The 14,759-nt window shown below is 43.4% G+C and overlaps 1 protein-coding gene across 1 annotated transcript in view; it reads left to right on the plus strand.

The window, feature by feature from the left end:
• Positions 1 to 14,759, plus strand: part of LOC111251366 (uncharacterized) — a 73,383-nt gene that overhangs the window by 18,708 nt on the left and 39,916 nt on the right. Inside the window, exon 2 of the mRNA XM_022807874.2 lies at positions 3,419 to 3,677. Within this exon, the coding sequence (XP_022663609.1) occupies positions 3,419 to 3,677 (259 nt within the window). The remainder of the gene's footprint in view (positions 1 to 3,418; positions 3,678 to 14,759) is intronic.

The raw sequence follows: 14,759 nt of genomic DNA on the forward strand, positions 1-14,759 counted from the left end.
TTTATTGTATTGTTTTACCCCTGTGCGAAACAATGATCATGTCTACTGCAGTAACTTACGCTGAGCACCTGGAGCACCCTAGGTGACATTAGATATTAGTTTCTATAGCCAGGGGAATATAGTGTCGGGCTTTATCTGTATTTTTGGCCGAAAAAGATAGCTTCCACTATTGCTTTATTGCTTCTGTTGTGCAGCTGTCATCAGCGCCCACTTGGGAAGGTTCTATGTCATTATAATGGTATCTAAGCCTCCTTTTTTTTCGACCAGAAAAACAAGTTGTCGCGTTAGCAGGGAGGGAAAGTGCAATACAACAAATATAAATGTGGATATGGTTCGGCCTCAGCTAAAATTGCTTGGCCCTCTATGGTGCTTGATCTGATTTCAGGGGCGCCATGTTGCACCAACAAACTCTCACAAACGCGCAGAAAAATATCATAATAACGACTCTAAGTGGATGAAATCATTAGTCAAGTCATCATTTTCTCTTCTACTAGTAATAGTGCTTGTAGCTAAACCGGCATCGCTATATTAGTGCGGGCTGCTTCCTCTGAGCTGCCTTTCGGTGTTGAACGAAGGGAAACTCTGCAAGTACGACGATAACGAAACGTTTCAAGCGGAACATCAGGAACGAACTCTGTTTAATTTGACGCTGACAACGAGAGAAGTCTGTTATCCGCTAGGATGGCAACAACTGCTAAATCATATACACACACACACACACACATATATATAAAACGAATGGCGCAGCGCTCGGATCACACAGAAACCATTGTCCACTATTAGAAAAAGCGTAGCTGACGGAGTCGCTGAGGACCAAAAACACATTCAGGCCATTACACATAAATCTGCAGACAGATGGAGCAATGCACAACAAAGTACAGGTAATTTTAAAACACTGTATAGCGTTGATATGTATTTGTAGGTGTGTATGTATGTATGTACGTACGTACGTATGTATCTGTCATGTTGATACTCGATAGCTTGATACAAGGGCATATGGAACAAGCTTCTCTTCCTCGCGCTTTCATATTTTTGCTCGAGGTGGTCGCTTAACTGCGAGAACCCTTCTCGCGTCAACTAATCAGCCTGCTGTATAGATGCTGGTTGACGCGAGAGGCTGGCCACGTCAAGAGCGTTAATAAGAAGGCGACAAAGATGCACCTCTGATGGTGGCGTTTGTATGATTGCATCATGTTTGTACCTCATGCGGGCGCGAACCCTCTGTACTAGTTCTTCGTTCCCTGCCTTCTGGTGGTCCAGCGACTGTCGTGGTGGAGAGAGACAATCGGTGGTGGCAGGCAAATCCCTAGCCAGACAGGCAAGTAGATATACGACAGCTAACCAAGTTACTACCTATACATAGCTGGTAGCTAACGTATTTGCTCGTTTTTCGGAGAGGAACAGCATCTGACAAGGCAGGAGCCTTTCGTTACTGCGCTGCTTATTCGCTAACGATTCGAATTTGTCTGTGGGGTGGATACTTTTTAGTCCTTCGCCGATTGTTGAAGCAAAACGTGAGCGGACATCAGCTGCCAACGAATGGTTCTGTCACCAGGCCTTTTGTTCCCTTCAAAATCATCAAGCTAGCAAGGACATTTGTTAGATGAGACAGGACACATACCGCTTACCCGTAGGAAGTTCGAAACCCATCAATAGCCTATTCGTGTTATTGTTGCTATGAGCAGACAGCTCAACTCAATAGCTTCAAATGAACGTACGCAAAGTAACACATATATGTAATGATTTGTTAAATCACAAGGTCTATTTGACGATATAATCACGAAAGCGTTTGTAGTCTAGGTGAAAATAGGTTCACAAACAGTGTCGGTAGACGAATTAAACTACTCCACCCTATTTCGTTGTTATATAGAACCATCTTGTATAAAACGTAAATCAGCGAAATAGTCTCAGCCCCACGGTGTGGGTCAATTATTGTTTCTGGTCTTGCTTCGCGCATTATCGCTTGGGACAGATCTGTTTCACTCCTCGATCCGATGTCAGATGAGACGTCATATGGCAACGGCGAACAACCGTACAGCATCCCCGTAGCACTATAGAGCTTCACCGCTCTATTCCTTCCTTAAGTTCCTCCCTCGCCCTGTGTGGTTTACGGCGCCAACCGAACTTGCCGCTTGACGACGACTACCAGTTGAAATGAGCGCAGAACTTGGTTATCTTGCTCCTTCGCTCATTACATTTGGCTTGTCGTCGTCGTCGTCGTTGTGCGCCAGCGATTCCATCCCTGGTTTACATGCACATGCCGCTTGTCACGCTATTTTCACAGGAACAGTCGACAGGGTCACTGTCGTACTGAATGCGTTGGCTGTAACAGGTACGAAGATGGCCAAATCGTCCGCCAAGAAACAGGAACTCCGAAAACGACAATATCGGTATTGAGAGCAATAGAAAACGAGCCGAAAACGTGTGATAACGCTGATTTCGTGACGAGTTTCGTGTACCCCCTTTAGCGCTTTGCTCATACCAGTTCCTAGTATTCGAGGGATATCAATAGACATTTGTGCCTTTTCTATGTCAGGCCCCCTGCCACCGGTCCGAAAGGATCATTTGCGCCGAATGCTTGCCACGCTCGTCGTCGACAACAGCGTTTGCTAATAACTTGCTGCTATTGTAATTGTTGATTTGGAAGTTATTACCAAAAATAAAATTGACTTAACGTTTATTTAAATTTTAGCAGGATCGCAAAATGAAATTATTCACCTCAGTGGTCTTCTCTCGAACGTCGGGTACATACCTAATTTACCGTCGGGTACCATCATACCATCATAAAGTATGTTACGCAATAATAATTAAATCCACCATATTGGGATTGGAAGACTGGCTGTCGTCTCATTACAGGCCATCGTTTGCACGCTGATCAGCGTAGCGTCGGCTGTCGACCGGTAATTAAATTTGTCTGAACAGGCCTTTCGTCACGCTTACCATCGTGGCGTGATTCGCTCAGACATTGTTAACAAATGAAATTTCTTCTATTGAGCTACGAGTCAATGAGCGAAATCTTTGAAATGCGGAACGTTAACTGTAGAATCATCAGCCACGGAAGCGGCACGTAAATCAACAGTGTAATCACCATACTCATGGAAAATCTGATTGAGCAACGTCACGCGTAACTACGTGTCGCGTGTTGTTGTTTATGGAAAGCAAAAGTGGTCAGATATTTCGTAACATTTTTTTTTTTGTTTTGGCTAACCGTAAATGAAAGTTACTGAAGATCGATTACGTAATAAACACTGCAGCTGACGTCCCATTTCTACGCTAATCTATAAGAACACCTTTACAAGCCGTCTCCATGATCCTAAGCAAGCTTTCTGTTTTTTTATATACACTATAACGTTATCTAGTCGTGTGTATACATATGAGCGGAATTGCTATATTTTCTGTTAATATCTGTGAATTGCAGCTGCTGCCGCGGCTGCCTTTTCGGCACTAACGGCACCTTTACCACCTCGCCGTATCGGACATCCGTATCAAAATCGGACCCCGCCCAAAAGGAAGAAACCGAGAACGTCGTTTACGCGAATGCAGATCTGTGAGTTAGAGAAACGGTTCCACAAGCAAAAATATCTAGCATCCGCCGAGAGGGCCCAGCTTGCTAAACAGCTGAAAATGACAGATGCCCAGGTTAAAACCTGGTTCCAGAATCGACGCACGAAATGGAGGTGAGTACACAGGAGAGCTAGTCTAAAGAACGTAACTTATATATAATATCTACAGTTTTGCAGCAAAAAAAATGTGCCTTGATTTTGTCTCCACATATAGTCGAGCTGTTCTTTAATGCTTCTCACATTAGACATGGTTCATAAAAAGAAACCGAAATCAAACGATGGTATAGTAGGCACATTGGTGACTAATTATCGTATGAGTTCCCTTTAATTATAGTTAAGATAATATTGACTCGAAAAAAGCGTCGCTGAGGAATTAAACATCAAAGAAAGCCGGGACACAAGGGATTCCAAATTTTATTTATATTGTTGCCGGCATATTGGTACGGGTGTCATCGATATTCGTTATTAACCTCCCCTGGCGCTCGTTTTATATAGCAAATCGCAGGCGCGTCATGGTCTCTTTTCGAGGTCTTACTGTATCCGTCGAGATAAAGATTTAGTATTTCATGATACGCCACGTACTAGTCAGGAAAATAGTCGCTAACGAGACAAAAAAAAAACATCAACATTTCTCGTGTGCAAGGTGTGCTCCATGTTCTCATGCATAGTATGCATACACGTCTACAAGCAGGGCTGGACAGCATTGCGGGTAAGCGAAATGGCCAAATAACGTAACGACAACACAGTAACCTTCGTAACCCGGCGAGAAACAATCCCAATGAAGTTGTTTGTGTACGCATATGTGACGCACAATCGAACCCGATGTCGTACGATCGGCGGCCGTCTCTACCGCCTCCATCGGTAACTCGCTCAGAAACGGTCGTCATAAGAACGAATAGAACAGAATATATAGTAAAGCAGATACAGACTTCATACACATAGACATGAAGTCTCTGTTGCTGTCGTCGAATGCTGCATGACGAAGCGTCCCTCTTGCTCCAGCCATAGCCAAACAACAACATGTCATGACGGTCGTGATGACTACGAATTGAGATGATGACTATCGTGAACAGCAACAAGCGAAATCTCGTGTGGACGAGCCGAAAACCCCCGCGGGGGCAAACGTATGGATCATGATGATAGAAACCAAACAACCCTACAATCAGAGAGGGACCGAAAGTGAAAACGATGAACCTTTTCCTTCGGCTATCGCGGCACTACATTGCTAGTCTTCTTCGTAAATTTCCTTTCAGTATAAATTTCTTTTCGTCGACTTCGTCGCCGCTATTCGATTTAATATCATGATCTCGTTCGTGCTGCCTGTTACATTGATTTTGGTCATTTGGTTTATCTACGTTAAGTGTCATAGCCGCGTATCTATGCGTGTATAAGAGGTCTTTTTGTGCCTCTAAGTGATCTCAAATGGCCTGGTTTAATGTGTTTTAGCGCAGCGTGGTGATTTTGCGTCATATCCTTAATTCTACAGGTTTTGGTTATTACCTGACTAAGGCCTCGAATATGGCCTGAAAGCACCACCAATCAATTCGGAAGCTAGAACTAATCGTGATAGATTTGGATGCGCTTGTCTTTTTAGTATCACAAGCCTGCGGCCTAGGCCACTTGCTGATATTGACGTTAAATACCGACTTCGGTTAAGTTTGTAGAAACAGGTGGTATTATTGGTGGTCATTTAAATTCGATGACATCGTTTTTGGTACAGTGGGTCGTCCTTCTCGAAACCATAAAGTCGTTGACCACAAACGTGCTTCCTCGTTTCAATTACACACGTGCACAGTCATGCACGCGAGTACAAGAACGACAGCGGAGCTTGAGCTGAGGATCAGATGAGCAACGAATGAGCGATGTATGCGCGGGTTATTTTCTATCGTTGGTGGCTACGGTAAAATTCGCATTTTGTATGCTTTAATAAACACACGTAGCGACGTACGCGCGCAAGCACCTGAGTTTGCAATACGACCCAACAGAATCCAGCTAGACGTTTTTTTTTATCTGTCTCGATATATTGTCTTTGTGTGCGGTACACATCGCCCCATGCTGCGGACGCGTACAGACTACTGACCGAACGGACCTCCTCGTCGAATTGCAATAAAACGATGGAATCAGATCGCAGCAGTAGCAACATCGACGGAAGCTTGAAACAGCCCTCATTCGTTCTCAGTTCCCGTCAGGATCATTCGTTTGTTGCTAGATATATTCCATCTATTCGAATAAATACGACCGAGAGTATGCGCTGGCGGTGCGTCTGCAATCAACGACGAGCAGTGTCGTCGTCATCTTGTCTTGATACCGAATCTTAAAGAGACGGAGGTAGGGGTGCGGCAGTATCTGTTGCTACTTCAGTTGTTGAAACTTCGCAGCGTTTTGGACGCGACAATATTTTATGTAGAGTAGATAGATTTATAGGCGATGTGTCTCGTTTCGTTCACTAGATACGACGGCAGGGGACGAATGCGCGAGAAAAAGGTACTCCACGTGATCGTTGGTTGGTGTTAAGGTGTCAAACGGACAAACCGAAAAAACAGGACTAACCCAAGCAAGTAACACTGCGCGCGAATGTCCTGTTCTATGCAGAAAATTCACGTGGCTAAGATAGAGTATTTACATGGGCTGTCATTGACATCGCCGCGGCGGCGCCAAGTTTGGCGCCTTGATGGAGAAATCCGCAGTGGACAATCTTCTTGGAAAACCGTACCGCTAGATGCTGTAACCTCATTAGAACCAACAACAGGTCAAGTAAGCAACAGCACAAAACAATGAGAATTCGTAGATATATGACATCGCTTTAACATATTCCGATATTCGACAGATCACGAGATAGTCTGTTTTGTAGTTCGATTTACCGACATCTCAACAGGTCTAATTCGTTCGTTAACAAACTGCAATTAAATAGTACTGAGAACCCCGAAACGGTTGCCTTACACTGTCGGTTAAAGATAGAACCCAGACATGAGGCGTACTTGGCCTGATGGTCGGTATTCACCGCATATGTTTGTTGCTCCCGAATATCCATGATGACGCCGACGATGTCTGTGATCCGTTGTGGTGGCCAAGAACCAGAGGAGCACGAAAAGCCTACCCTAAAATCAAATCATTTATATTAACTATTAGTACTATTATTATTATTGTCGTTACTATTACCGTTCGTGTATATGACGCTGATAGTGCAGCAGTGAAGAAGGTAGCAGTTGTACTAACGACAGTGTATAAACGATGGCGGAAAGCGAAGACAGATCTATTGTTACGCATATGAACGAACGAATGATCGCAGGAACATGTTTTACGGGGCGAGGCGGCGCGAGATCGATTAAAACAGCCAGAGATAGCAGTGCGACGGCGGACGCTGGAGACTCATGCTTGCCCTAGCTATCTGGCTACCTGTCCTGCCCGGCCCAGAACGCCCGCATCGTCATCTTTATTCTCATCGCATTTCATACGATCGAAAAAAACAGACAGAATGCGTCAAACGGTTCGTTTCTGCTGCATTTGATGCCACTGCTTCCTTCTACTACCACTACCACTCCCGCTGCCACTAAATCTAGAGCTTCTGCTAAAATATTCTAGTAGTCATGACCGCTCTTTTAGCTTTGGCTTTTCTGAGTATTATTTTCAGCAAGAGAAATAGAGCAAACGTTAAATGGCACCAGAGGCGAAAGACTTTTCCGTTTTGCCCGTGATGCCACCGCTGCTGTTCGCCCCTACAGCACTCTGTGTCTTGATGGATGGGTAGAAATGGCATGACACATATTTCTTATGGGGGCAAAACGAAAGAGCTTGAAACAACATTAGTCATAAAGTCAGTGACATTGGCAAATACAGAAGAACTCCGTATCTAGATACACAAACATATGACAGGGGTAACAGCGAAGATAATGGACACACACAGTCGCTGCTGTGGCTACCTGGCGTCAGTTAAACGAATGCCGCTGTCTAATTTGGATCTAGGAGAATATATTTATACATGGATGAAGATGGTCAATCATGCTTCAGCGTGTACACACACACACACACACACGCAGACACGAAGATACACTCCGAGTGGCTGGACAATCCAGTGAAGCAAAAAAAAAAGAAAATATAATAAATAGTAAGAGACTTGTAAATGTTTGCCTGTGTTTTCTTCAGCTTGACGAAGCTGGGTATAGGACGTACGATCTGCGGATTGAAATGGGCTTCGCCCTTCGTAATGGTGACGTGTGGTACTGCGACGTTCATTATGATTCCGGCGTTAATAATCGCCTAGCGGAAAGTCGGACTGAGATACTCTAATATATATAATGAAGGCAACGAATCAGAAGTTCATCGCCAGATCGTTACTTTAGTTTGGAACGTTGAAATTTCGGCACAGCGTCAAAACTGGCGCTGTCGCTTTCTGTGCTCCCCCCCCCCCCCCCCCCCCCCCCGAAGTTGATTAGATCAAGCACATATGGGTGTTATCATTAGTCTTGATAAAAATTAATGACGAAAGTAATAGCAGAAATGGTAGTGGTTAAATAACAGTCATAATAAAAGACAATATTAATAATATGGGAGTCTAGTTAGTGTTGCTCTTGTCCTGAGACACGGTGCCCTGCCAACTGGCGCTCTCAAGTTCGCGCACCCATTCAACTACGGAATAAAGAGGAGCGAAGTACCGCTCTTTGTTAATTCCAAGCGGACTAAGACGGTCATGCATTTCTATGGACTATGCCATACATACTGAACTTTCAGCGTACGTATCGACTTCGTCGAAGAATCTAGCACGATTAAAAAACTATGTGATTTAACGTGTGCGTATCTATTACGTGTGTATATTACTTTCATACGTTACCCATGCGTCAATTCGTTCGTCGTTGCTGGAGGAAGTTTTTCAAGAAGAACGTGGCAAACGTACCATATTTGAATGTACCCTGTTCGCACTGCTTTGTGGACAAGCTGAGCAGGAGGCACTTGGATCTACAGTGAAGTAAGACGTAAGTTCACAGATCGACAATGACAGCCATATGCGTGCTTAGGCGACACATTAGCATGAGTAGGAGGTTAGAATTGCATTCAGGTTTCTGCTATTAGATAGTTTCACGTCAGCGTATTGCAGAGATGTTAACTTAGTAGCAACGGCAAAGTACTGAGATTTTATACTTAGCCGAAAAGTTATTACGTGCGCCAACCTCCGCTGTTCCTTCCAGTTACGTGATCGGTGGCTGGCAGTGAAATTGCCTGTAGTTCTATTGCTGTTACAGCATTATAATTATATCTTGTGCTGCTGCCGAAACTAGCCGAGACAAAGACGCTATTCTGGATGAGCGATATAAACACGTATATGACATGTGAATGTATGCATGTATCATTATAGGATGGTTGACGTAGGGAGCACGATTCAGAAAGGGTCACTGTCGTTGAACAGACGGCCGATTGCTTTTCCTGTTGACTGCTGCTGAATAGAGCAGTGCAAGGTTCCCGCAACATAAGAGACGAACTCGTTGACGAGTTATCGTGGCAGCGGAGCTTGGCTTCCTTCCCCGCTTGCCCACCGCTTACTTGCCGTCTAGCTAGCTAAATGGACGGTCTAACGGCCGCCGCCGCCGCCGCCGCCACCGCCGCCATTATGGATTTATCTCGAATATGTTGTCGTTCTGGTGTTAATAAGGGAAACTAGTGCCATTTCTACTACCAGTCATTATTGCTTTGTCAATAACTTTTTGTCTGGCTATAAAGTCGATGTCGATGATGCCGGGACAACTGCTACCGAAGTCATAATTAGTCTTCATCATTGTCATCATTATATTATTACTATTTATTTATATATATGTGTACAGAGACTATGTGATTTATAGTTGCATTGTATATTGCTTCTAAAACTAGGCGTGTCCGCCTAAAATCACCTAAATCTACGCAATGGCTTTGGCCTGTTTTTATGGGCTATTGTTTCAAAGGTGAGCTTCGTGATAAACTTTAGCGATCGATGTAATGGACATATTTCACAACGTAGCTTGAGAAGCTAGGAAACACGTAAGGCTAATTTGAGTAAATGGGGCACTTTTGCGCAGTCCATTTAAAAAACTTATTCGAAACCTAGGCCGGAATTGCCTTATTCATTTCTACAAAATAGGCAAAGAATATAATTTTCATAAAAGAAATACACCAATGTGCTATGGAGAAACAGAAAAGTCTTTTGGGAAATTGTTGATAATCCATGAAATAAATGAGTTCAGTATTAGAAATACGGTTAATTGCAACGGAAAGTTAAGCAAAATGCGACGACGTTTGACAAAAACGTTTCAACGGCAGATTTTTGGCAGAGTAACGAAGGGCAATGTTACCAATCTTTACCTGATCAAGGTAAAATCCGAGAAGGCCAGGATTTCAACGACGAACTGGAGCTTCATGTAGAGCCTGAGTTTAATTTTACATATACTGATATATGTAATTATATTAAACATTTTCAGGGACAAGGTCAGTTACCTCTTCGGCTAGCAAGATACATTCACTCCAATAACTGTCTAATTATAATGTTTGTATAGCAAGCCATGGCTGTAAAACCTGTAATCAAATATTTACAACGGAGTATTAGATAAAGGGTGCCATTGATCGAGTTCGTTCATTTTAGGGCTGATTATTAAACTGTACCAAGGTAACATGATTCATGTACTGTTCCGATGATAAAATTGGAATATTGCAAATCTAGGAAAAGGCTATTTGGTACGTGGCAATTGCCGTGAAGAACCTGTTAGTATATGCCCCAGCTAGAGTCTGCCCTATCTAGAGTACGAATAGGATTTAACTAATCTATGAACGGAAAAACGGACACGAGCAATTAAGTATTCAGCACCAACCAATCATGACTAAGCATGTTCACGCTCGCTCTTTCTGCCGTAGCCCATAGCTAGTTAGGCTTGTTCCCGTATAGCCTTCAGTGCCAATGCTCTACGCAGTTTTCATCTTGATCTTTCGCTAAAGCACGCGGAACAACATCGAAAAGACGCGGCGTTCGAAGTTCCGCCGATCGATCGATGGACAACGTTAGAAGCTGGTCCCCTATCGTTTTCTTTTCATCATGTACTTACGTATCAGGCGGCAAGCGTTTTCGCCTCGAACAAAGGAAAAATATGAAATTATCTTATATTTATCACTAGTAGAGTAGTTCAGTCGACTGACGCTGCTGTTAGACTAAGGTACAACTGTTAATACAGAATGCTATAATAGAGGTTAAGAACTTTCTTATAGTTACTTAGTATTAGCCCAGAACTGTTCAACTTTCAACAGATATTCAACTCCACGGTTAGATTTAGATCTAAAAAGTAAGCAGGTTGATATTATTACTATCAAGCAACGATCATTCGTAAGCAGCTTCCTCATATAGTTTAGGGCCGTAGTCTCACTTGAATATTCGTTATAGCCGTATCATTACAGGAGAAAAACATTCATCTCGCCATTATTTCACACGCATGTCCGCCCGTAACGAATAAACGAAATAATAAAATATCTAACTAAGTCCAACGTCGATACTTTGGTAGATATTTTCTACGATGTTCCTTAGTAATGCTGCGATACACATATGTATATAGAAATCATGTATAACCATATATATGGTTATACATGATTTCTAGTAAACAGAGCTAAAATTAAAAGTTTCACAGATACACGTGTATGTTGTAAATACTTTTTTTTCGTTGTTGCTACTGCTGTCGCTGCCACTAATATTCTACTATGATTTTCTGCAGGCCTGTGCTCTTTTCGGTGCTGATAATTCGATGAGAAAAGCCGTGAACAGTTTGGGACTAAATGCATGTTATAGGCGTTAGTATCACGGTGAAGCCGCGGAAGCGCAGAATGCCACAGGATGGCCAACCAGGAGAACATCTTAGCGCTGATATCGCTGTCCTTTATTCTGGCTTGGATGCTCCGTTGATGTGCGCACGACGCGACAATGTCCCTGATTCTTCAGTGATTCCTTTTCGATATTCTCTGCATATACCTAGCGGCTTGTGTCGATTTATCGGTACTACAGGAAGACGATCCATTTATGTGTGCGATAAAAGATCGACGTTAGACTCCCTTGCAAAGAGACTCGCCATCTGTCGCTCTTCTTTCCGCCGTGGCCACTACTACTACTGCAGAAAAAACGAAACAAAAATAACGCTCGAATAAATAGACGGTGATTAGAATACGGACGATTGCAGCCTATTGGCTACTTCGATTATCGCGCCGATCTCTCACGGATAACAGGCAGCCATCTTGAGTGCTTTCATGTCCGAATATTATCATCGTTTTGGTGTGATTTTTGTTATTAGTACTGTTGCTGTCACAATTGTTTATTAAACGCTATGCGGATCTCCTGAGAACAGGAGGGAGAACGGTAACCAACTGCTTGTTGCATAGTAGAACGGAATAACTTAACCTGAAGGGAGAAAGGCTATGAGGTGCATTGCTTACGAACAATGAGACCCACCATGGATCTCGCTTTGAACTGAGAGACAATACTAATGAGATTATGGTGTTCAATGCTTAACATAGGCTTACTGCTGACGTATGGGCGGACTGTGCCGGTCCTATTTTTTACCTGACCGTCTGCTGAAAAATATCGTCATTGCTACAAGTGGCAACGTCGTTGTGCTAAGAATATAAACAAAAATCGATTCGTTTGCTTATACCCTGACTACGACAGCCAAGCAGGGAACTTGTTTTTCATTATCGATAACGGTGGTGTAACGGACCACCGTCAGGGCAAATAAGTTGCCAAGTAGCAAGGGACGCAGGCGAGCCGACCTGGGTGGTAACGGTGTTTCGTGATACAATTGAGATCTTTTGGGCTGTTGTGGTGAGAGTTCACGCGTCATCGGCTAATTCGACAAGAACCAGACCCCGTCATGGCCCTAAAAACGCTTATAGGTGCCTATCTAGAACATAAACTCTACCTACCGCCACTGGCATGCTGATTTTAGAAATAGGGACGCCAAGCGAAACCCTCTGCCTATTCGATTACGTTACGTGTCAGTCTATACTGTTATATATTTGTTATCGCGTACTCAGCTCGTCGGGTCTATATGCAGGTATATGTACAAATGAGCAAGTGCGCTTCCACTGAGTGTATTATATATCTGAGAGGTAATGGCCTTCTAGCACCTTTTTGTCTACCACCGTTTTTGAGAAAAACAGAATGTTAAAATTGAATTCGCTTACGGCACAGCCACGAAATGGTCCGCATGTGCATGGAGCTGGTCGCTGAAGACCATCAAGGCGTAATAACTACGATGTTGTTCTGCGCGACGTTAATATATAAAACCTTTTAAATCTTCGAAAATTGTTTTCCGAAGCGCCGTGTGCGTGTGCGTGTGATAATACCAGTGTTTGTTTGTTTAAGTTTTAGATATCGTTAGAGAAACTGCTCAAATCCGAATCATCATTTGAAAAATAACAAGAGCTTGGTCTCTTCGAGAACGTAGGAATATGAATTATAAGCAGTAATATATGGGGGAGTCGTTCTTCAACTGTAAAGGATGTTCCGGTAAGAATCGACAATATATGAAAAATCGAAGGGCTATACAATCCCATATAGTACATACCTTGAAATCAGCGTTTTTCGGACCGCTCTGAAGTGGAGAAAAATAGAAATTTGATGAAATCATACATACAGTTTTAACTAGACCTCCCCGTTCAATATGAGACACTAGCGAAAGAGCAGATCACTTCAGGCGGTGTCAATTTGGCTCCTACCTGTCCGCTTCCCGATTGAATCTCATCTCTATTAGACGTCCTGACTGGTGAACCATGGCATGGACACATAGTAACAGCCTTTTATTTATTCATCTTATCATAAACGAACCCTGCCTTCATTTTTCCACATGGATCGTATTTTTATTAGCTTCGCACGATGTCATCACGTCAATGAAAAATCGCTGGTAAAGAGAAATCACATACATTCTATAGAATGCAAGCGTCGTCTTCAGCCACTCGTGTAAAACAAAAAACGAGAATCTATCCCGTATGATCGACAGGCCAATGGTGCGGCTCGTACAGATCTAAATCAATACCATTCAAATTGAAAAGAACAAACGTCGAACGAGGGGTTTGTTGAGGGGTCGTTGTTGTTAATGGTTGCGCCCATGATAGCGGCGACGATCGAAGCAGCATGCTGATCGTAGGATTGTGATGACAGATCGTTGTCGTTCTAGTGGCTGATAACAAAAGATGTTGTAAAGAAGTTTTTATTTCTATTTGGTAGATGTTTGTCGACGCGATCGTTGTTGGGGGCAGAAGACGACTCAAGCTATTGTGAAGTGTGTGTTTCACTCGATTTATTCAGTCGAGGATTAGTGTTCAACGTGTAAAAATGATAATAATGGTCATAAACAATGTGGCCTATATCATTCATTTGCGCCGCGATAGCAACTGATGACCCAACCGAGCGCGTTTCATGCATCTAATTATTTGTTTATCTAATAAGCCGTTTCATTCTTTCCAGTAGGCAATCTACAGTGAAAATTTGGTAGCATTTCAGTCTGCAATTGGCTTTCTGCAAAAACCCGTGCTGTAAGCGCAGGCCTGTACTCTCTACTCCACCATGTTCTGACCCTTACTTTCCATGTGTGCATTTGTCTTTTTTTTTTTCTTTTTTGGAGTCTCTGCCAGTAAAAAATACAAGGACCGGAGAAGACGACTCGTATCTGTTGTTTACTTACAGCCACCTGTATACTACCGGCAGCTTTTACCAACTCGAATCCTGGCAGAAATCGTTTTCAAGCTGAACATAACGCATTATTCGTACCCAGGCCAGGCCATTAGTATTGGAGAAGACATTCTTTCACACTAAAAAGTATCACTGCTCAATTCGTGCACAGGAATGACGAAAATAGATATCGGTGGTGTCGATGCGGATTCGGATGTGGAGCTGATCGATTGGTCAGTGTCGCTCGATCCCTTTTAGGCGCTTAGGGATGTTTCTTAAGAGCTCAGACTAGTTTCCCGAACTCAGCTGTGAATGTCCCTGAAAACGACAGGGAGCATCCGATACGTCCACAAGAAACACAAAAATATTAGGAACAGCAGCGACAACGCTCGAGAGGGTCCCGCTCCGTCGCTCTGACGCTCGGCCACAAAGCTGCTACTGCGTCGACGACGACCGAAACAGCGATAACTATGACAACCAGCAGCAAATGTCCGACAGCGGCTGATCAGGCCGAGGCGTCCGGCCGCTAGCAG

This window comes from Varroa destructor, unplaced genomic scaffold (assembly GCF_002443255.2).
Source record: "Varroa destructor unplaced genomic scaffold, Vdes_3.0 BEIS01000005.1, whole genome shotgun sequence".
Classification (NCBI taxonomy): Eukaryota; Metazoa; Arthropoda; class Arachnida; order Mesostigmata; family Varroidae; genus Varroa; species Varroa destructor.